The sequence below is a fragment of the Suncus etruscus genome, chromosome 13 (assembly GCF_024139225.1).
Source record: "Suncus etruscus isolate mSunEtr1 chromosome 13, mSunEtr1.pri.cur, whole genome shotgun sequence".
NCBI classification, from domain to species: Eukaryota; Metazoa; Chordata; class Mammalia; order Eulipotyphla; family Soricidae; genus Suncus; species Suncus etruscus.
In genome coordinates, this window is record NC_064860.1 from 18,442,068 (window position 1) to 18,466,158 (window position 24,091).

The 24,091-nt window shown below is 38.6% G+C and overlaps 1 protein-coding gene across 1 annotated transcript; it reads left to right on the top strand.

Annotated features, from left to right (window-relative positions):
* The first annotated feature begins 518 nt into the window (after nucleotides 1-518).
* Nucleotides 519-22,122, top strand: TM4SF18 (transmembrane 4 L six family member 18). Its single transcript, XM_049785366.1, has 5 exons — nucleotides 519-742; nucleotides 6,524-6,613; nucleotides 8,471-8,613; nucleotides 20,778-20,958; nucleotides 22,014-22,122. Exons 1-5 carry the CDS (start codon nucleotides 566-568, stop codon nucleotides 22,026-22,028), a joined length of 606 nt encoding a protein of 201 aa, XP_049641323.1. The 5' UTR covers nucleotides 519-565; the 3' UTR covers nucleotides 22,029-22,122.
* Nucleotides 22,123-24,091: the final 1,969 nt, after the last annotated feature.

The following is a 24,091-nucleotide window of genomic DNA, read 5'->3' on the forward strand; positions in this document are numbered from 1 at the left end:
ATTATTTAAAAAAATGACTTCAAGCTCAATTTTACAAAAAAAGGAGTAAGACTGCTGTTATATATGAATAAAAAAAAGCACATTTACACCTTAAATTCAGTATTATGTATCAAATTATAAGCAGAATATTTAATCATAGAGTTATAAGGTAAGTATTAAACATCCTCAAGTTTAAGTATCTTAGACTGTTTTTAGCTATTTCCCAAACTCAATTCCACTCCCCACCCCAATTTCCTTCTTAAAACATGCCCAGGGTTAAGTCTTTGGAGGAAAAGAGCTTATTTTAAAAAGCAGCAAAAACACCGCATTCCTTTGGCATAGGCTAAAATCCAACTCAGCTGTAGACCTGTATATCACTGGGCCATTGTCTATTGTTCTCCACACAGTGATCCAGTCTTTCACACCAGAGATTTGGACTGCAGTTCTGTCCTGGGATCTTCATGAATATGAAGTGAAGTAGCTGGTATCTTAAACAAAGGAAAAACAGGACGGGAGGAAGATAGATCATCAGGCTTTCTGTTACTCTACACACTTGCAATTTCCTGCAAGGTCTGAGCTGGGTGAGATGGGGACTCGAAAATGTGGAGACTGCCTGACTGGTCTGCTCATCCCACTGGCCCTTTGGAGTATAGTCGTGAATATTTTGTTGTATTTCCCCAACGGGCAAACTTTCTATGCTGCCAGCAACAAAATCACCAGCTACGTGTGGTATTTTGAAGGAATCTGTTTCTCGGGTATCCTGGTAAGTTTGTATTTGGAGATTGGGGGGTTGCAGAAAGATGCTTTTGTTTTAATTAAGAATGGACTTGTTGGGGGCTGGAGAGATAGCATGGAGGTAAGGCGTTTGCCTTGCATGCAGAAGTAGTTCAAATCCTGGCATCCCATATGGTCCCCCGCACCTACCAGGAGCGATTTCTGAGCATAGAGCCAGGAGTAACTCCTGAGTACTGCTGGGTGTGACCCAAAAACCAAAAACACAAAAACCAAAAAATAGACTTGTTGGAGCAGGAGTGATAGCACAGTGGTAGGGTGTTTGCCTTGCACACAGCTCACCTGGGACTGATTCGGGTTTAATCCCCGGCATCCCATATGTTCCCCAAGCCTGCCAGGAGTGATTTCTGAGCGAAGAGCCAGGAGTAACCCCTGAGCGCTGCCAGGTGTGGCCCCAAAACAAAACAAAACAAAAAAAGAATGCACTTGTTTCTGGTAAAAATGAATAACCAAATCACATTAGATTAATTATGGGTTTGATATCTGGAAGGGAATATGTATTGAGGCTAGGTTGGAGCAATATTCGGGAAGTTGATAGTCTGTTAGGATATGAAGAGAAAAAAAAAAGGAGAGAAATGTGTTTTTGCAGAAGGCTCCTTACGTATGTAGTTTGAGCAATCAAGAGTTCGTGGGACACTAGCCTGTAAAAAATATATTTGCTCTCATGAGCCCTTCATGTCAACTTCGAGATTTCCTTTCCAGTGCTCTTCATCATTCCCTGAATAGTTTGCTGTCTGCAATCATAATTTCTTTTAATGAGTTGTAGAAGAGAATTTCAAAGGGGGAGACTTAGAGATTCAGACAAATTTGCTTTGGGGAAAACAGAGTCTCCCAAACAGTGCGCAGAAAGCTCATGGACCCCCACCAATAATTCTTGGTCAAGATGACTGGTGGCTCAATGCAGGGATGCAATATTGGTAAGTCCCTATAATGGCAGGGATTATTTGGACCATTTAGGTCCTTACCTGATGTTGCTTCGGGGACCATGTGGTGCTGGAGATGGCTCTACCATCTAATGGTATATCTCCTAGTCCCAGATAAACTTGTTTTCAAATAAATCTAAGCTCTGCCTGGACATCCATGCAATTCTTTCCAGTGAACTCAAAATTTGTTAGAGAAAATTATACATTTTTGAATGGTTAAAAAAGTTCTATCTAATTTCTATTGCATTCAAATAAAATATTTAATAAAATTAAATAAATCTAATCTCTGTTTTTTTTGGGGGGGAGGGTCACACCTGGCAGCACTCAGGGGTTACTCCTTGCTCTATGCTCAGAAATAATCGCTCCTGGCAGGCTCAGGGGACATTTATGGGATGCCGGGATTAGAACTACCGATCTTCTGCTTGCAAGGCAAACGCCTTATCTCCATACTATCTCTCCAGCCCCTGTTTTATATTCTATTTGATCTTGAGTTACCTACTTAAGATCTTTGGGGTTCTACTCCATTCCCCAAATTAAGGGCTGAGTGTCCTTGTTTGGAAAATGTGAATAATGATGTTTACTCTCAAGATAATTGAGGAGACTAAATTAAATCTGAAATGAAGGATCCAGGACAAAGACTTCTCAAATAGGTAGCCAGTTATAATCATGTTTATCAATATTGGCCAAAGGATGAGCCATAACATCATTAAATCTCTGGCCTTAGACCCTGAAAATGGGACATGTTTTTGAAAACTAAATCTAATGATCCCCGCCAAGAATTTACAAATGTTTTCCTGATGACTTTGTGCTCTTTAAATACAAAATGATAGTCAATCATGTTGGCAACTCAAAGGAAGAGACACTTTTCCTGCATGTATCAGTTCTAAAAATAACACTGTATGCTCACTATACCACTGACAATACAGGAGAGAAGCTATGAAAACAGAAGTTATATCTATTTCCTTGTGGGTGCTTATAACATTTGATTAACTATATTGGAAGGTAATTTTCACTTAGCTCCATATGCATGTTAAATGAGTAAATTTTTAAATAGTAAACTTTAAATTAGTAAATGCAATATTGTTAAAGTTGAAATGTAATAAGAATATAGAATGTAGTAATTTTATAAAACAAAGCAGGGCACTTGCCTTACATATATATACTAGAGTCCACAATTATTCATCCTGTTGAAAGGAAATAAGGTAGAAGGAAGCAGGGTATAACTCTGTGGCTTATATTTCCTGTAAATTTTACACCTGAGAAAATATCCTGTTTTTTATACTCTAAGATTTCTTCAAACTTATTGCTTACTGCCTAAAAAAATTGTAGGATAAAGGGGAAATGCTTAAAAATTATGAAACATAAATTAATAAAAAAAATGGCAATGAAACAGTTGAAGCAGTAAAATACAGTTAGTTAAGCTTGAGGTGTCAGGATGGGCAAAGTATAGGTGGGCAAGATGTTAGAAGCAATGCATGACCCAAGCTTACCCAAGTCAGAAGCTAGTAAAGAACTAGCAAAGAAAGTCAGGTTCTTTTCATAACTTGAATCCTTTGCTTAAGATACAATTCATGGACAAAAAAACTATTAATCCAGAAGGATGTTTGCACCCCATTATTCATTGCAGCACTCAGTTAAATAGCTAAGACTTGGAATCAACCTAGATGTCCAACAACAGCCAAGTTGATCATGAAAATGTGGTGCATATATTCAATGGAATACTGCATAGCTGTAAGGAATAATTCAATCATGCAATTTGCTGCAACATAGATGGAACTGTTAAATAAAGTAAGCCAGAAGAAGGATAAACACAGAATATCACTTATAGATGGTCACTAGAATAACTACATGAAGAAATGCAGTAATTTAAATGGGAGTTGTTTCAAAAACCCTTGGCCCCAGAGTATAGCAAGGAGAAGGAAAGAAATGGAGTGGAAGAGGAGAAACACAAATGTTAAAGGATGGAGGCCAGGGTCCACGTAGTCTCAGGTGCATTGGTGGTGTTAAAAAGAGGAAAGAATTAAAAGCCAAAGTCAACAATAATGGACTAAAGAGACCCAAACTTTAACAACCTAAACTTCAAATTGCCCTGTTATATTGGCAGAGTAGGGGGGCAGGGAGATTATGTGATGCATTCAAGGAACATTGGTGAAGGGAGGTAAGCACTGGTGGTGGGATTGGCCCTGATTTACTGTATGTCTGAAACACAATGATGAAGGACTTTGTAAATCATAATAGTTTCAATAAAATAAAATTAAAAAAGATAATAGGAAATTTAAGAATTCATTGACTTCTCTCAATTCATTGGCTTATTTCAGATAAACTGCATTTTAACCAAATTTTGGTAAAGGGAAAGGGTTAGAAACGTCTGGGGAAATTCATCTTACTTGATTTTGAATTGAGATATGTAGTTACAGGTGATCTATGTCTCTTATACCCATACCACAGTAAACAGAGAAAGAAGGGAATGCAGCAAAGGCTGCTGAACTGCTTCTCTTTGACCTTCAAACTGAGATAGTGAAAAATGATGGTACACGGCTATTCCTATCTCCATACAGTGGTTTCCATCTTCACTGTCCTCTTCTGGCATCCATGGTAGCATGAGCTAACACTGATCACTCACTCATACAAGATGAATCAAGCACAATGTTAGACATTTTGCAGACATCATCTCATAACTAAATGAGGTGATTTCTTAGCATCCTTTTATGAATCTTTTTATTAATTCATTATTTATTTATTAATTTATTTTTGTTATCTAATTTCTAAGAAATTTTTATTATGATTCAGGTAACATTGTTAGTATGTTGTGGCCTAATAATATGTTTTTTTTACTGTTTATGACTTTGATTCACAAAGTCATCATAGCACCGCCACGACCAAAGTGTCCATGACTCTCCCCTACTGTCCTTATATTACTTAGAGTTCATCTCTTCCTTCCCACCCTCACTGCCTCCCCACAGTCAAATAACCTCAGTATTGTAATCAAAAGCCCATGAGCTTGTTTTCATTCAATCCTGTTTATTCAGTTGTTTTGTTTATATTCCATGTATGAATGAGATAATCGGGTATTTAATCTTTGCCTTTCTGATTTATCTACTTAACATTATGCCCTTTCGTTCCATGCAAGTTGCATCAAACTGTAAGATTTTATCTTTTCTCATAACATAGCTATATTTCACAAATCCACTGCTATGCTCTTGTGACTTAGTTTATTTCTATATCCAGGCTATTCTACTTAATACTTCAATATACAAATGTCTTTTTGAGCTAATGTGTTTTTTATTCTTTGGGTAGATGCTGAGAAACACTCCCAAAGTCATAAGAAGCTTGAGTGTTACTCCTTTTTTTCTTTCACTTCATTGAGAAGAATCCATAGAGTTTTCCACACAGGCTGAACCAGAGAACATCCCACCAACAGTAAACAAGGATTCTTTTTTACATCTAAGCCAATTAGTTGTTTCCTGTCCATTCTCAATGATATGAGATATCTCATTAACATTTTCATTTCTTTTTTTTTAATATTAAGTGATGCTAAACACTTTTTTAACCTACTGTCTGCATGTATATCTTAGTCAGAGAAAAGTTTGTTTATCTTTTTGCCCCATTTTTAATGGATATTTGGTGTTGATCTTTGTAAGTATGTTATTTATCTTGGATATTAGCCCTTTATATGGTATGTGTTCCAGTTCAATAAAGTCTCTTATTTTAGCCCATTTCTTTTGCCATGCAACTAACTTTTAAAGTTTGATGTAGTCTCACATTTTACTATTTTATTTTATTTTATTTGACAACAGAGTAGAATCTTTGAAGACACCTCTGATATTTTGGAGAGTTTCTAAGAGTTCCACCTATGTTTTCCTCAATGCATTGCTTTTGTTGGTTTGCTTATTTAGGGGAACCACATAGTGCTGTGGGATGTTCTTTAGGTCTGTTCTTAGAGGTAGATTAGTCAATGCTTGGGGGGCCATGTGGTGTTAGGTATTAAACCTAAATGTTCTACATAACTCGGTCCACTGAGTTCTCAATCCAGCTTTTCTCCATATATTTTCTGAATTCTGGTTTAATTTTTGATCTTCAATCCACTTTTAATTACATTTTGTGATTGGTGTGATGTTTTCTTTTTTGATTTCCTTTCCATTTTTCTTTCTTTCCTTCCTTCCATGCTTCATTCCCTCCTTCCTTTCCTCCTTTCCTCCCTTTCTTTCTTTCTTTCTTTTTTTTTTTTTTTTTTTTTTTTTTTTTTTTTTTCTTTTTATTCTTTCTTTCTTTCTTTCTTTCTGCTTTCTTTCTTCCCTTCTTTTCTCCCTCCCTTCCTCCTCCCCTCTCTTCCTTCCTTCTTTCCTTCCTCCTCCCCTCTCTTCCTTCCTTCTTTCCTTCCTTCTTTCCTTCCTTCTTTCCTTCCTTCCTTCCTTTCTTCCTTCTTTCTTTCTTTCTTTCTTTCTTTCTTTCTTTCTTTCTTTCTTTCTTTCTTTCTTTCTTTCTTTCTTTCTTTCTTTCTTTCTTTCTTTCTTTCTTTCTTTCTCTTTCTTTCTTTCTTTCTTTCCTTCCCTACTTTTTTTTTCAACATCATTCATTGAAGAGGCTTGTTCCATTTTATGCACCTAGTTCCTTTTTCATAGCTTAACTAACAGTACCTCTGAGGGTTTATATTGTCTTGAGTTAACACAGTTGAAAAGTTGGCAAACACAGTTGAAAAGTTGACTAGCATTGAAGCCAGATCTACTAGACCTAAGTTCAGGCTTCAAGTCTCTTTGCTCTGATTATGGGCATTATTCGAATACAAACCATTTTTTCTTTTTCTGATCTGGTCTCTCTTCCCAATCCAGATGCTCATCATAGCTACAGTTCTTCTTGCACTGGAGAATAAGAATAACTACAAATGTTGCCAGAGTGAAAACTGCAGCAAAAGATACATGGTAAGAGCAATTGAACTTTGAGGCTGGTATAGTGGGCCCCAGTTCTTTTTTATCTCAGAAACAAAATATAATGGCAATATTGGTCCTTTCAAGTCAGAAACTGAGCATTCAACTCCAAAAATTACCTTCATTTGTCTTTACAAATCTTCCTCCATCTTTGCTCTGATGATATTCTTCCAGAAATTCTGACTACTTCTTCCTAACCATCTTTCTATGAAAATATTTCTCCCTTTATCAACTTTAGGGGAAAGTAATGTACATGCAACAGATGGTTTCCATGAAAAACTTTGAGTTTGGAGGAATATTCATACTATTTTTCGAAAAGGCTGGACCAGTCAGCATGCCCAGTAGCAGTGAATAGAAGTTTCTTTCTCTCCACATCCACACCAGCACTGGATGTTCTTGTTTTGTTTTGTTTTTGTGATATGTGCCATTCTCTGTGATATGAGGTGATATGTCATTGTTTTGATTTGCATCTCTCTGATGATTAGTGATGAGGAGCATTTTTTATGTGCCCTTTTGCCATCTGCATTTTTTTTGGGGTCACACCCTGCGGTGCTCAGGGGTTACTCCTGTCTGTCTGCTCAGAAATAGCTTCTTGCAGGCACGGGGGACCATATGGGACACCGGGATTCGAACCAACCACCTTAGATTCTGGATTGGCTGTTTGCAAGGCAAATGCTGCTGTGCTATCTCTCCGGGCCCCTGTATTTCTTCTTTGAGGAAACACCCCTCCATTAAAAATAGTGCAAACCACAGTGTCAAAAAGGAAATATGGAGGGATGGGGAGAGAGAGAGAGAGAGAGAGAGAGAGAGAGAGAGAGAGAGAGAGAGAGAGAGAGAGAGAGAGAGAAGCAACTTGCCTTCCCAAGAGCAAGGCAGGGATGGAATTTGCGGGGTGGGAGGGAAACAGGAGATATCTGTGATGGTGTCAAAGGGTGCACTGGTGAGGATGGTATACATTGTATGACTTAAACCCAACAATGAACAATTTTGTAACCATGATGCTTAAATAAAACAATTTTTAAAAATAAAATAAAAATTTTATTAATTTTTATTCTGGCCAAAGTGAATTACAAATCTCTCAAAGTAATCTTTAAGGCACATAGTGACAATGAATGAGGGGCATTCCCACCACCAGTGTTGTCCTCCCTCCACCCCTGTTCCCAGCATGCATCCCATATCTCCCCTTTTTACCCCCCCCAATGCTAGTATAACTGGTCCCCATTTGTACAGCTTGTTCTAGATTGGGTAATGATTCTGTTGTTCACTTTAGATTTGGTGTTCATGTCTGATCATTTTTTTTATTTCCACTAAATATTCATACAACTGTCTGGTCCTGGTATCATTCAAGAAATAAAATAAATTTTTGTTTTGTTTTGTTTTTTGTTTGGTTTTGGTTTTGGTTTTTTGTTTTGTTTTTGTTTTTGTTTTTGTTTTTTGGTCACATCGGCAGCGCTCAGGAGTTACTCCTGGCCCTATGCTCAGAAATCGCCCCTGGCAGGCACAGGGGACCATATGGGATGCTGGGATTCGAACCACCGACCTTCTGCATGAAAGGCAAACGCCTTACCTCCATGCTATCTCTCCAGCAAAATAAAATAAATTTTAAAAAAGATTGCACATCTTTAGTGTGGTCCAAAATTAAAAAAAAATAAGTTGATAAATAAATAAATAAGTTAATCTTTATTGAGAGATGATTATATAAGTTTGGATAAAATATTTTACTGCCATGTAAATGTTTAATATTCCCTAGATGGTGTTTGGGTTAGATCAGCATGAAAAGGGTCCCGTCTGATCATTTTACTCCCTTGTTTCTTTTATTGCACTAATTTCTTGCTCCTGTCTTCGATTTAGACACTGCTATCAATTATCTTTTCTGCCCTTGGAATCGCTTTCTCTGGATATTGCCTAGTCATATCTGCACTGGCCCTGGTTCAGGGACCCTACTGTCGCACCCTCCATGGCTGGGAGTATGCCTTTGAAAACACTGCTGGACGGTAAGGACAAATTTCCCAAATCAAGGAGACTGGAAAGTCATAGATACTTGCTTCATGTTCATATGTGCAGCACCCCATGATCACATTGGGGTTTCCTGTGGGAAACATTCATGCAGAATTTTTCTGCTCTTTTCCAAATATCCAAACCAATTTATTCCTCCCCTCATTTTGTTCAAACATTTTCCTTTCTAGTCTTATGCTTCCAAATGCATGTCTAGTTTTGTTTTGTTTGGAGAGTGTCGGACATTCAACAGTGTTCAAAGTTTACTCCTATGTGCTGAAGTTTCTCCTGGGAAAATTTAGGGGCCATATTTGGTGGTAAGGATTGAACCTGCGTTGACCACATGCAAGACAAAGAGCTTTAATCCCTGTACTATGCCAAAGGCCCTTATTATGAGACTATCATGAAGACATACAAATGAAAGTACATCTTTTCCATACTTTGGAACAAAGTTTTGTGGTCATTACAATGATGCAAACTGACAACTCTTGTGTCTGGGAGTTGGATGGGTTGTGGGTTTGGAGGGGGAGGTGGTGGTTCTGGGTAAGGAACCCGTACTTTCAGATATGCAAAGCGTGTCCTAGTTCTCAGGTTAGTTTTGTGGCCAGGTAGAGCATGCTGTTTGTTGCCAGGTGAAAATAACTGGTTGTAAGAAAGCCACAAGTTTTTGGATGGTGTCCACGGGGTGCTGCCATCAGTGGCTCCATTGAGGGAGAAGGAAGCTGGCAGTGAAGCCAGAAACTACTGGCAGGTAGACAGGAATCTTGGTTTCCTAGAAAAGAATACTTCCTAAGAACAATGTTCAAGAAGACATTAAGGGATTCATCTCTAAGTGGCACAGAACCTGTGATAGGCATTTTGCTGGGTTAATTGGTGACCTTTGGCTACAGAGGTAAGGTAGTTCAGGAGCAGCAGGACTCAGGAAATGATATGAGGATGTCTCTTATTGATTGATTGATTGATTGATTGGTCTTTGGGTCACACCCGGCAACACCAGGCTCGGGGGACCACGTGGGATTCCGGGATTAGAACCACCAACCTTCTGCACTCAAGACAAATGCCTTACCTCCATGCTATCTCTTCGGCCCTGAGGATGTCTCTTTAATCCCATGATTAGAATCCCAGTGGTAGTACAAGGGAGTGTCTGTCCCACACTATGTGGAAGGTGTAACATCTTTAGACTCCCAACAACCAACTCTAATGTCCCTGGACCACATTTATCTGAGACACCCTACACTCGGCCAGAATTCACAGCTGAGCTATACCTATATCCAGAGCTGCCTTTGTTTTTGTTTGTTTGTTTTCTTGTTCTTTCTCTGATAACTTTTTTTTAAATATAATTTTTATTTTGATCATAGTGGCTTAGATATTGTTGACAATAATATTTTAGGTACATATCAACATAAAATCAGGGGGATTCCCATTACCGATTTGTCCTCCCTACACCTCCCTTCCCGTCCTACCTCCCATATCCTCCCCCCTTACCCCTGTGGCTGCCAGAATAAGTGGTTCCCTTTGAGCCTAGCTTACTACTTAGTGGTCTTACACCTGTTTGGTCTTGGTACCTCCCTTATTTCCCCCTCTAATTGGGAGGCAGGACTAGATAGTTCAAGTTATGTGGTTTTGTTTGAAGAAAAGTAATAAACTGGGGTAAAAATCAAATACGCCAAAAATGGGCGGAGTGCTTCTAGAGGCTCTCATCATCGGTTTGAGAGACGAAGGGGAAAAAGAGGTGGAACACCTGAACAGTACAAAAATAAGTGTCAAATAAAATATCCAATGAGCACTCCAACAATAAAGATAAGCACCACATAAAAGCCATGGTCTTGAGATAAAAAACATGGCAGAGCACATAAAGAAAGAAAAGAAGAAAATAAATAAATAAATAAATATAAATGGAGGCAACAACTTCAATAACCTCACCAAAACAAAGAAATTGACAAAAGCTAGATAAATAAAAAAATAAAATAAAATAAAATAAATTGTTTTGTGCTTTTTTGCTTTTTTTTTTTTCCCCTCCTGCACAGGCTCAGTAAATATTGGGGTCATTCAAAAAGGAATTCCCTTGGCCTAAGAGATATAGGGTTTCTCCACCCTTGGAATATATTGTCATGGGATTAACTATAGACTCCGTTCAGGTTCATTTACTCTCCCCTTGGTGCTTTTGTGGTGTTTGGGAGACTTCTGCTCCATCCTGGGAGATAAAATCAGACCTCTGTATCTAGAGATCTCGGTGTCTGCACAGGTCACTTTCTCTGATAACTTTTAAATTAAACACTGTGGTTATAAGGTTGTTCATAATACACTTTTATTTTTCATAAATAAAGTTGTTAATGATTGAGTTGCAGTCATACATTATACTACAAACTTCACCAGTGCACATTTCCACCAATGTCCTCAATTTCCCTCTCACCCTCTCTGCTGCCCTCTCCCTTCCTGTCTCTGAGGCATATATTTTTCTTTTTAAAAAATTATTTAAACACTGTGGTTTCAGAAATGTTTGTGGTTGGCTTTTAGTCATGAAATATACACCACCAGTTACCAGTGCAACTTTCCTGTCACCAGTGTCTTCCATTTCCCACCCCTTCTACTCCAGCCTGTCTTTTGGAGAGGTATTTTGCTTCTCTCTTTCACTATTGTCATGGTAATTGTGCTCTAACTGCACTCAGGACTCTGTGTTTCACAGTTCACTTGAGAGACTTCTCTTGAGTCTGGAGAATCTAGAAAACATCTTTCTCAGGAGCAGATAAGGGTCTTGATAAAGAAGTCTCATGAAAACTAACCTCATATTTCATGTCATCCATCCCTGAATTTTTTCCCACTGCCAAACCAAAGACACCATGTCCATATGCTTTGAAAAGAGTTGAAACGGTGCCTCCAAAACATATAAACATATAAATGGCATAGTTTCTCAAAGTAATCTCTGGTTATCATTCAAATTTCTGTAGTATCTGTAGTAACCTCCAACTTTTCATTTCTAATTTGGTTTATTAAGTTTTTCTTTCCCCTTTGTGAGTTTTGCTAATGGTTTATAGATCTTAATTATTATTTTCAAATAACCAACTCTTGCTTTCATTAATCTTTTCTTTTAATATGACATTGGATCAGGTTTGGATTGTTTTTTGAATTTCCAATTCATTCATTTTTGCCCCAAGTTTATTATTCCCTCCCATCTACCTAGTTTTGGTTCATTTTGTTAGTAATTTTTTTTCATTTTTAAGCTGTACTATTAAATTATTTATATAGGTTCCTTCTTCCTTCCAGATGAGTGCTTTCAAAGTTATACATTTTCCTCTTAGTACCTCTTTTACTGTGTCCCACAGATTCTGATAATCTGTGTCTTCATTCTCATTTGCTTCCAAGAATCTTTTAATTTACTTTTTGATTTGGTTTCTGATCCATCCCATTCAGTAGTGAGCTGTTGAATTTCCAGGTTTTAAAGTTTTTTTTCTGTGTCTGTTTGTAATTCACTTCTAATTTTAGTGCATCATGACCTGAGAAGGTAGTTCGTACAATTTCTATTCCCTTGACTTTATGGATTAAAAAACAATCCCATCCACAAAAGTGCCACAGGAACTAAAATGTCTTGAAAGCAAGTTAACTAACAAGGTGAAAAATATATACAAAAAAAACCTACAAAACACTGCTTCAAGAAATAAAAGATGGCACAAGGAAATGGATATATATATATATATATATATATATATATATATATATATATATATATATATACCTTGTTAATGAATTGGGACGATTAATATCATTAAAATGTCAATACTCCCAAAGTATTGTCCAGATTTAATGCAATCCCTTTAAGGATACCAGGGACGTTTTTCAAAAACGTGAATCAAACATTCCTAAAATTCATTTGGAACAATAAATGCTCATGAATAGCTGAAGAAATCTTTAGGAAAAAGATGAGAGGCATCACTTTCCTCAACTTTAAACTGTACTACAAAGCAATAATCACTAAAATGGCATGGTATTGGAATAAAGAAGGTTCCACAGATTAATAGAATAGATTTGAGTATTCAGGAGAATAACCCCCATACATACAATCAATTAATCTTTGATAAAGTGGCAAGAAACACAAAGTGCTTCTAGAAAAGCTTCAACCGGTGATGTTGGGAAAACTGGTCAGCCAAATGAAAAAAAAATAAAAAGTAAACTCATACCTTTCCTTAACTCCAGGCACAAAAGTTAATTCAAAATTGATTAAAGACCTTAATATCAGAACTGAAACTACCTTTTTCTTCGGAGCCAGCCCAGAGACACCAAGGATCATAATCTCTCCAGGATCCACACCATGTAAGACAGGAGTCTCAAACTCTCGGCCCTCGGGCTGTTTGTGGCCCTCCGTACAACATTTTGTGGCCCTGCCCTAGAGGAATCTTTTTTTGTTTTGTTTTAGTTGTTTGGGTCACACACCCCAATGTTCAAGGCTTACTACTGACTTTGCACTCAAGGATCACCCCGACTTAGCTTCCTGTGGCCCCCAGATAAATTGAGTTTGAGACCTCTGATGTAAGATGTCCCCATCCAACTAAAATGTGGGGCTGATTCCTGCCATGTGATTGGGCACCCAGAGACTTAAAAAGGACGGCTTCCCTTCTCTCTGTCTTCTTTCTTCGGAGCCAGCCCAGAGACACCAAGGATCATAATCTCTCCAGGACCCACACCCAAAGAGCATGGCCACTCTGCTTCGCTCCACGGCTGCACTTATCTTTTAACCCCTAAACTCCATTTCTCCACATTGTAAGGAGCAATCTACAGTATTAACAATGGAAAAATTTTGCAGTGCAACCCCATGTTTAAAGAATCAAGATGGCTGCTCTGATAATCCAAAAAGTAGGAAACAGCTAGGTATCCTCTCAAATAAAAGGTTTAGAGTAGAATTAAAGAAGATGTTCAGGGAGCTCAAAAAACAAACAAACAAACAAACATCAATGGACTTGACTGGAGCACAAATAAGCATCAAGAGGATTTGACAACTGAAATTAGAAATTTTCACACTGAAATAACAGGTCTGAAAAACTCAGCTTATGCAGCTCTTGCCAGGTATGGGGTTTGGGGATGCCCCATGCCAGAGGCCTTCTCCCTAGCCTGGGGAGTGCTGGGAGGCTTGGCAGAACCTCAGCCGTCCCCCTCGTTATCCCCTGGACTCCAGGCCTTCCCTGGGTGCCAGCTCAGATGGCCAGAAGTGGGTTCAGGTGGATTCTTAGGGGTCCTCAGGTTCCCCCATCCCTCTGTACTCCAAGGGGGAGGTGCATGGGGAGGAGGGCGGGCAGACATCTGGCTTCCAGTTTTCTCTTTGATTCTGGAGACCAGCTCTTGTCAGGTATGGGGTTTGGGGAGGCCCCATACCAGAACCTTTCTCCCTAGCCTGGGGAGTGCTGGGAGTCTTGGCAGGCCCTCAGCCGTCCTTGTCTTTTTCCCCTGACTCCAGGCCTTCCCTGGGTGCCAGTTCAGATGGCCAGAAGTGGGTTCAGGTGGATTCTTAGGGGTCCTCAGGCTTCCCCCTACCCTCCATACTCCACGGGGAGGTGCATGGGGAGGAAGGAAGGCAGATCTCTGGCTTCCAGTTTCTTCTTTGATTCTGGAGGCCAGCTCTTGCCAGGTATGGGGTTTGGGGAGGCCCCATGCTGGAGGCCTTCTCCCTAGTCTGGGGAGTGCTGAGAGGCTTGGCAGGCCCCCAGACATCCCCCTCTCTCTCCCCTCGACTCCAGGCCTTCCCTGGGCACCGGTCCAGGTGGACTCTATAGGGGTCATCAGGCTTTCCCCCCACCTCTCCCTACACTAATGGGAATGCACTTTGGGAGGAGGGCAGGACATAGCAGCACTGGTTTATTTTGAGAGAGTCACTGGAAATTTTTCTCCTTGGTCTCCATTTCAAAAACCACGCAGGGGCTAGTGCCCCCACGTGTACAATATATATTGATAGAATTATATGCATATAGTTATATATACATAATAACCATATTGTATTGTGACCTTGATACTGCCCTCCCTACAAAGCTCATTTCTAATCTTGTACTGCCTCATTCCCAACCATTTTTCCCCCATTAACCCATGTAGGTGCAGCTCATGACATGAAGCTCACCACATAGAGTGATAAGTGCAGTTTGAGAAATAACTACACTTAAAAATACCATAACAATGTGAATGAATGAGGGAAATAGAAAGCCTGTCTCGAGTTCAGGTGTGGGTGGGGTGGGGAGGAGGGAGATCTGGGAAATTGGTGGTGGGAATCTTGTACTGGTGAAGGGGGATGTTCTTTACATGACTGTAATCATACAACTATAATCATATTTGTAATCACAGTGTTTAAATAAAGATAATTAAAAAAAGAACTGAAACTATAAGTATATAGAAGAAAACATAGACAAAATACTCTATGACATTGAGATTAAAGTTATCTTCAAGGCAGAAACACCACTGTCCAAGCAAGTAGAAGCAAAGATAAACAAATGGGATTACAATTAACTGAGAAACTTACATTTTTTTTATTTTTTATTTAAAGAAAATGCATCACATATTTGACATAACTGATAATAATCCATTGTTTCAAGATAAGGAAAAGCAATAGGGTCTTCCCTCTTAGAAGTCTGAATCCTGGTTCTGGTGTAGAAAATTGTGCTGTTTCCATAGATAGGGTCTAAGGTTCAGGGATGAATGGTCAATGTCTGATCTTCTGAATCCTAAGCCAAGTCACTATGACAAGTTTCAGGGCATAAGGCCCCACTACAATATAAAATTTATGTGTTTTTATCTCTATTAGATAAAAACTTGTTTGCGCATGTAATATTTCCCCATTTTAAGGTGCCTATGCAAAAGGGAATAATGCCACCTCGTGCATATTGGGGTAAAAATAACAAATTATACAATCCCTATAACCTGTTCTAACATGAACTCAGAACACTAGAGAAACTTATCTACTAGAATTTCCTACTAAATAGATCCAAAAAATTAGGGAAATTGCCTCTACATAAGAAGATAGACAGTAAGGATTATACCTATTAAGGAAATGCATCAAAAGAAATATTCAAATAATACATGTCCCCTTTAAATCTTTCAAAATAGTTGGGGTTGGGGGAGGATAAAATCCGGAGCACAGCTTCAGCCTGTGATTTGGTCTTATGAAGTTCAAAAAATGGCTCCTAGCAGTCACATTTTAGGAAATGTCCTCAAGTTGAGGGCTTCTCAGAAGCCGAATCTGGTAGCAAGCAATAGTCCACAGAGAAGGAAGGTGGGCTGGGGGTTGGGGAAGGGCCACCGAGAGCAAATTAGCAGCTTTGGCAGTGGTAGCTTCTTCCAGGGCTCTTTTCACTTTAGGAGCTGATTGGCAGCTGACTATGATGGGGAGAATGTTCCATTTCCTGAGGAGTTAAGAACTGAGGGTAAATTGAGTTAAATGGGAGGGAATAACAGATGGAGGGTGAGAGAGTGAAGGTTTAGAAAAGAATGTATAAGGTGTTAAGAGGGGGGAAAGGAGGGGTTTTATGGGGAGGAGCAGTATACAATATAGACAGACATTATGTATATTACAGATGGACATTAGATAGACATTGAGGTGGCCAACACATACACTCATGCATACATATAGACAAATACTGAGGATCCATCCATGGGTTACATAAACTGAGAAACTTCTGCACTTTAAAGGAAACACTGATTAGGATACAAAGGCTATCCCCAGAAAGGGAGAACCTATTCGCCCAATATCCATATAATTAGGGGCTAACATCTAAAATATACAAGGTACTGACAGAATTCAACAAGAAAAAAAAGTCTTACCTCATTGTTGGGCTACACCTTATTTTACCTAAAACCAAGTGTATCCCTATCTTTGTATTTGTTTGTTGACAACTTGATTTCACCCAAAACAAAGATTGTCTTACTTGTAAACTTAGGTATGGTTACTGCTCCTCCCAGGGGTGATCTCTGTACTCAAGTACTGGCTGGCAGGCAGTGAGCTCCATACGAGGCAGAAGACTACCAGACTACATGTGTTTCATCCTGAACCTGATTTAGATTATTTTATGTGCACCCTGATTCAGACTCGCTCACTGGGGGCTGGAGATATAGATAGTGTGTGGGATGATTTTACAGTCTATCAAAAAACGGGGAAAAGAAATGAACAGAGATTTCCTCAAAGAAGAAATACATATGGCCAAAAATTACATGAAAAATCACTAATCATTAAGAAGATGCAAATCAAAACAACAATGAGGTATCATCTCACACCACAGAGACTGGAACACATAGCAAAGAACAGGAACAACCAGGGCTGGCATGGATGCAGGGAACTAGTACTCTCATTCACTGCTGGTGGGAATGCCATTTAGTGCAGCCCTTCTGGAAAACAAAATGGATATTCCTTAAAAAATAAAAAAAAACAACTGGAACTACCATGACAACAAGAGTGAGAGAGAGAAGCAGAGTACCTGTTCCAGAGTCAGGTAGGGCATAGGGGGAGGGAAACTGGGGGACGTTGGTAGCAGGAAAATTGCAGTGGTGAAGGGTAATGTACATTCTATGACTTAAACCCAATTACGAACATTTCTGTAACTACAGTGCTTAAATAAATTATTTTTAAAAATAAAACATATATACTTATATAAATGAATGTGATCTTAATTTTAAAAAGAAGCATTGGAACTAGAGCAATTATATAGTGAGTAGGGCATTTGCCTTGCATGTGACCAACCCGGGTTCAATCCTCAGCATCCCATATGGCCCCTTACACATTGCCAACAAGTCTGAATTAGAAGCCAGGAGAAATCCCTGAGCATCATCGAGTGTGGTCCAAAACCAAAAAAAATTTATAAAAATAATTAAATTAGGGGCCGGAGAAATAGCATGAAGATAAGGCGTTTGCCTTTCATGCAAATGGTGGTGGTTCAAATCCCGGCATCCCATATGGTTCCCCATGCCTTCCAGGAGCAATTTTTGAGCATAGAGACAGGAGTAACTCCTGAGAGCTGCCAAATATGACCCCCCCCAAAAAAAAACAACCCCCCAAAAAATAATAATTAATTAATTAATTAAATTAAAAAAGGAATAAAATCTCCCCTTTCAGTACAAGAATATCAGGCTACACTCACATAACTCTATTCCTCTCTGTCTCTCTTTTCTGAACAGACAGTGATATTTCTATTCACTGATCACAACTACACAAAAATTGAGGGTGGGGCAGAATGCAACCTTGTTAGGAGTTTCTCAGCATGTGGCCAACCGGGTTCAATCCTCAGCATCCTATATGATCCCTTACACATTGCCATTAATCCTGAATGAGAAGCCAGGAGAAATCCCTGAGCATCATCGAGTGTGGTCCAAATCCCCCAAAAAATGTCCCCAATATTTACTGTGCCTATGCAGAAAAAAAAAAGAGCACAAAATATTTTTTTAATTTATTTATCTATTTTTTGACTTCTTTGTTTTGGTGTGGATATCGAAGTTGTTATCTCCAATTTTTTTTTTCTTTTCTTTTCTTCTTCCTTTTTGTGCTCTGTCATGTTTTTTTATTTCAAGACCATGGCTATTATGTGGTGCTTATCTTTATTGCTGTAGTGCTCACTGGATAATTTATTTGACATTTCTTTTTGTATTGTGGTGTTTCACTTTCTTTTTCCCTTTCGTGTCTCAAACCGAGGATGAGAGCCTCTAGAAGGACTCTGCTCATTTTCAGTTTATTTGATTTTTTACCCCATTTTATTGCTTTTCTTTTCTTCAAACAAAACCACATAACTTGAACTATCTAGTTCCGCCTCTCAAATAGAGGGGAAAATAATGGAGGGTACTAATACCAAACAGTTGTCTGATCACTAAGTAGTAAGCTAGACAAAGAGGGGACCACTCATTCTAGCAGCCCCGGGGGTAAGGGTGGGGGACATGGGATGCAAGATGGGAATGGGGTGGAGGGAGGACAAATTTGGTGATGGGAATTCCCCTGATTCAATGTTAATATGTACCTAAAATATCACTGTAAAAAATATGTAAGACACTATGATTAAAATAAAAATTATATATAAACAACCACAATTTTCTTTTTATATATAATATATTATATATATATAAATATATATATATTTATAAATATATATTTATATATATATAAAGAAAATTGTGGTTGTTTCCATAGATTGTATCTATGGTTCAGGGGTGTATAGGCAATGCTCATTCTTTTGAGGCCTGAGCCAAGTTATTATGGCAATGTTCAGAGTATCGGGGGCCTTTTGGAGAAAAATTTATTCCAGTGGAGCCTCCAGAATATACAGTGCAGTGAGGAAATAGATGCCCTTTGAAATGGGAGTATGAAGAAAGGAGGCAGGCTCTGAGGTAGCTGTGTTGAAATTATGTTGAAAGGAGGTTTTGGGTGAATTTCTCTATTCCTTTGAGATCCTGCCAATGCTCTAAAAACTCTCTGAAGTTTTCATGCAGAATCAACCAGAGCAAAGTGGGAGAAAAGTAAAAACATGGCAAGTCCTGTTATTCTAAAAGGTAGGGTGATCTGTCCAGAGCAGGACCTGGAAAGGGTCCTAGAAGGCTTTGATTGTTTTCCTGGGAATCTGATACTAAACTGAGATTTTCAGGGATATTGACAATGAGTTTTGGGAAATACTAATAGGAAATTGCTTTAGCTTAACAGTTTATGAAGTATTTTTTAATCATCTCTACCCAAATATATGTAGTAAACCTAGAGTTTGATATGTTAAGTCCAATGTCTTGATTGGACTCTAGTGAGAAGTATAAGGTGGATCTTCTGGATCTAGTTTGAATTTCCTGTTCAGTTTTGATATTTATGGCCATTGGCTATGCAAGAACATAGACAATAGTAGTGAAGGAAAGGGAGGAGAGAGAGCAAGCTAGAGTTAGAGAAGAAGAGAGAAAAGGTTGTAGGAGAAAAAATAATAAAAAGGAGTGAAGTTTTGGAGGAGGTGGTCACTAATATTTGCAATCCATGCCTGTCCACCACAAACAACATTGCCCAGGACACATGGCTGGTGCCCAAGTTTCCAACACTATAGTTTGTTTATTATTTTAAAGGTCTTGTTATTTGTCTTGTTATATCCCTGCAAATAGAAGCCTATTGTTTTTGTTGGGTGAAATTTTGGAGACCAGTGTTCCATCTCAACTTAGTTGAATACAAAACTGTCCAAGGTCGTGGCTAGCCTAGAGGTTAACAGGTGAGTCCAGTGATTCACTGTGTTTGGGGGATTGTTCAGGATGTAGTTTAATTTCCATAACCCATGGATAGACCAGATGGATGGAATTTTTTTGATGCTTTGTGTTTCATCTACATGGCCTAACTTTTCTTAGCAGCTAAAGAACAGCACTTTTCCAGAACAGATATTTGCATGCTGCAGGCTCCAGACCCATAGTAGCCACAATATCAACTTGAAACTGGGAAATGCAAAACCACTGATCCAGACAGTGAGTGGAAAGGGGCAAGGATGCCTCAGAAATATGCATTTCAACAACATCCCCTTCCCTCACTCCAGTAATTATCCTATCTGCTCAGCTGCAGAAATCATTCTTCTAAAGGCCTCTAGATAAAACCTAGGAATTCCAAACAGCATTTCTCTTTACTCTATGGCCACTTATGTGATTTTATACTCAGCCCAAGTTGAGGCTGCCTTGACAGCTTAGGCTAATTTCTGGTCTTCAGAGGGAAATCTTTATCCCTTGTACAACTATATCCCTTGTAGAACTGTATTAAGCCAGAATTGAGTATGTTTCTGGCCACCCAACTGAATTAAAAATTATTGCTAAGTCAGGAATCTTGTGTATAATAAGCACAAAACAGGGATATTTGTGTATATGGCATATCATGTGTTCAACATCTGTATAATTATCAGAATGACTTTTTGGAATATTAGTTGACACAGAATATTATGAATTTTAATCTTACCTTCCAAATATATATGGCGGTTTCTCCTTTGGATTAAGTATCCAGGCATGTCCATAAATCTTTTCGTTTGCGTGAGAGCAGGGGTTGTGATATACATAGCAGAGCACAAGAGTGACCCCTATTGGTGCTCCAGGAATACGTACACATATGGTGTTCCATACCTGGTACCAGGAATTGAACTGGGTTCAGCTACCTGGAAGGCCAGGCCTTAACCCATTGTCAGTGAGACTTTGTTCACTTCCTCTCTGCCAGGTTCCTTACAGATTCCAGCATATGGACACAGTGCCTGGAGCCTGCACATGTTGTGGAATGGAACATCATCTTGTTTTCCATCCTGATATCTCTTAGTACTCTTCAGGTGATCGTCTGCCTCCTCAAAGTAGGCATTCAATTATCCAAGATCCTTTGTGGTACCTACTCCATCATCATTCAGGTAACAGACCCTCATGGTGCTTAACTTCCTCCTTTTAGCCCTCACTCTGCACTGTCCAGAATTCCATGAGACTTGTCTAAATAGGTTTCTAAAATTCCTTTCTTTTCTTCTCCCTTCCTGTTACCCTCATCTTGATTCGAACACTCATATCTTGCTTTCTCCATTCTACTACAGTGTGACCTTTGGTTTGTCTAGATGTAAATATATATGGAATAATCATAAAAATGGTATTTTGTGTTGAATAGTAAAATCACACTTTTGTTTTGAATGAGTAAGATTCTGGAGGAAATGGGGGAAAAAAGACATTATTGTAATCATGTCCAGAAATGATAGAGATGAGTGCCGAAGGACTGGCTCATTCTATGGAGCTGACCACAGAGTGGTGAATGCAGTTAGAGAAATAACCCCACTAAGAACTACCATGACAATGTTGATGAGTGAGAGAAGTAGAATGCCTGTCTCAAATATAGGCAGAGGGTGGGGGAAGAGAAAATTGGGGGGGCCACTGGTAGTGAGAATTTGCACTGGTAAAGAAGGGTGTTCTTTCCTTGACTGAGGCCCAACCGCAAGCATGTTTGTAATCATGGTGCTTAAATTAAAAGAAAATAAAAGTACTATGATTTAAAAAAATAGCTCAAAGCACAAAAAAATCTTACCACTTTTGGAGAATTTCCTTGTTCATAAGATAATCAAAAGTTCATAATCTTATCCCCACAAAATATTTACTCTTTTGAATGCTGCTACATTAGTGAGGAAGAAAAAAATGCCTTTATCTAATTGAACTATCTGCTACATCTGTTAAATACTGATGTTGACTTACTTATGGTTCAAGTTGCTAGTCTATCAAACAAGGCCAGAGGGAAGAGAAATCCTGAATGCATTATCAGTAATTTATTTACTGTCAATCTATAATGCCTTTCCTAGTTGTTGCAGATGAATATTTTTGTTTTACCATGTTTTGAACATGAGATATAAATTTGTTTCTTCCTTATTGTGGATTATTTGTCACTCCAGATTTACCCTTTGCTCACTTTCCCCTTGTTTTTACATTATAGCCTGGAGTTATCTGAATGAAGACAAGAATGTTTTCCATTATCAAGATACGATCACAGATCTAGTCTTATACCTGCTGGATAGACTGGAGAAGATATTCAATTTTTTTTCCTGTTTGGTGTTTTCTTGCCCATTGTGAATTTATAGTACTCATTGGAAATACCAATCATGCCACTCTTCCATTTAATTTTTTTTTTCAAATAATTGGGTGTCAGGATCTTCAAAACTGTTTATAGACTTTGATCAAACCAATTTATTTTTTTAGCAAATGTTACTATGGAACTAATTAAGAATGCAAACAAAATTTTTAGGAAACTTTATATATTATTTAGAATTATTTAGTTGTCTGAGAATTAGAAATACTCCAAAAGTCTCACTTTAGGATAAGTATGGAGAAAGGAGGAGTCAATTCATTGAGATGAGGAAAGCGTTTTAGTCATACCTGGTAGTGCTTAGAAGTTATTTCTGGTTTTCTGCTCAAGAGTCATTACTACTGGTGCTCAAGTGAGCATATGTAGTAACCAGGGATCGAACCAGGCTTATTTGCATGCAAGGCAAAAACCTAACTTCAATATTGTTTCACTGACTCAATTTTGACATTTTAAATTATTAAAAAATAACACAGTCATTTCAAATTATTTTTAAAGATAAGCACTGCCATATGAAATTGCATATTACATGTTTTATGTTTACATCACAAGCATAACTAAGAAAAACAATATGCCAAATAATTTTAGTAAATTTAGGACTAAAATCTAAATCTAGAAGGATTTACACAAAAGTGTCAACTGTGGTTGATTTGGGTCATAGATGGCCTTTCTTCTTACTTTCATCTATATTCCCCATTTTTATTACAGTTATTTTAATTTAAAACGCTTTTGAAAACATATACCCGGCAACTCTCAGTGGTTACTCCTGACTCTGCATTCAGAAATCGCTCCTGGCAGGCACAGGGGACCATATGGGATGCCAGGATTTGAACCACCATCCGTCCTGGGTTGGCTGTGTGCAAGGCAAATGCCCTACCGCTGTGCTATCTCTCTGGCCCCAATTTTACTCTTATTTTAGTATATTTTTCTAGCCTTTATGTTTGGCACCTTTGAGTAAATATTGACATGTAATGAGGAAAGTGGTGAGATAGAGTAGCTTTTTAAAAGACTAGATTAATTTAATTAATCAAGACTGATAGTCTTATTTTCTCACTCCTGGTGATAGGTGTGATACACTAGGAGAGGTAATCTTCAGGTAAATAAACAGTCAATGTGACCATTGACTGGTAGATACCTGAGTTGTCGGCTTGCCACTATCTATATAAAATTTTTCAAATACATTTTTTTTTCGGTTTTTGGGCCACACCCAGCGGTGCTCAGGGGTTACTCCTGGCTGTCTGCTCAGAAATAGCTCCTGGCAGGCACGGGGGACCATATGGGACACCAGGATTCGAACCAACCACCTTTGGTCCTGGATCAGCTGCTTGTAAGGCAAATGCTGCTGTGCTATCTCTCCGGGCCCTCAAATACATTTTTTTAGTTAGGCGCGGGATTTAAAAATGCATTCAGAATACAGTTTTAGGCATACAATGCTCCAACATCAATCCCACAAGCAATGTCAACTTCCCTCCACCAATGCCACCAAGTTCTCTCCCATCAGCACCCTATCTCCTAAACAAGGATATCATTAAGTTTGCTTATTATTGTTTGGGTGCCCTGCTCCCAGTATTGATGACTCAGTGGTTTAGATATGCACATCTACCACAACTATACCCTACTGATGTGTCTAAGGCCTTGATATTTTCCCTTTTCCCTCCAACTACCTCTTCTTACTTATCACATCCTGTTTCTCCCCCCTAGGCCTTTATTTTAAGTACAATATTTTCAGGCATTATACCCATACTTTCCATGATTTCCCTGAGGAGAGAAGTCATGCCTTATGTTTTCTCATCATCAATAGGGCCTAGCACAAATTGAGCACAAAACAGTCAAACCAGACCCTTTAACTCCGCTGAGTATGAAGCATGGCTGGCCCTACTAAGCATCTGTTTCCATCCTAAGTCCACCAGGACACTTAGCCCTTGCTCTTA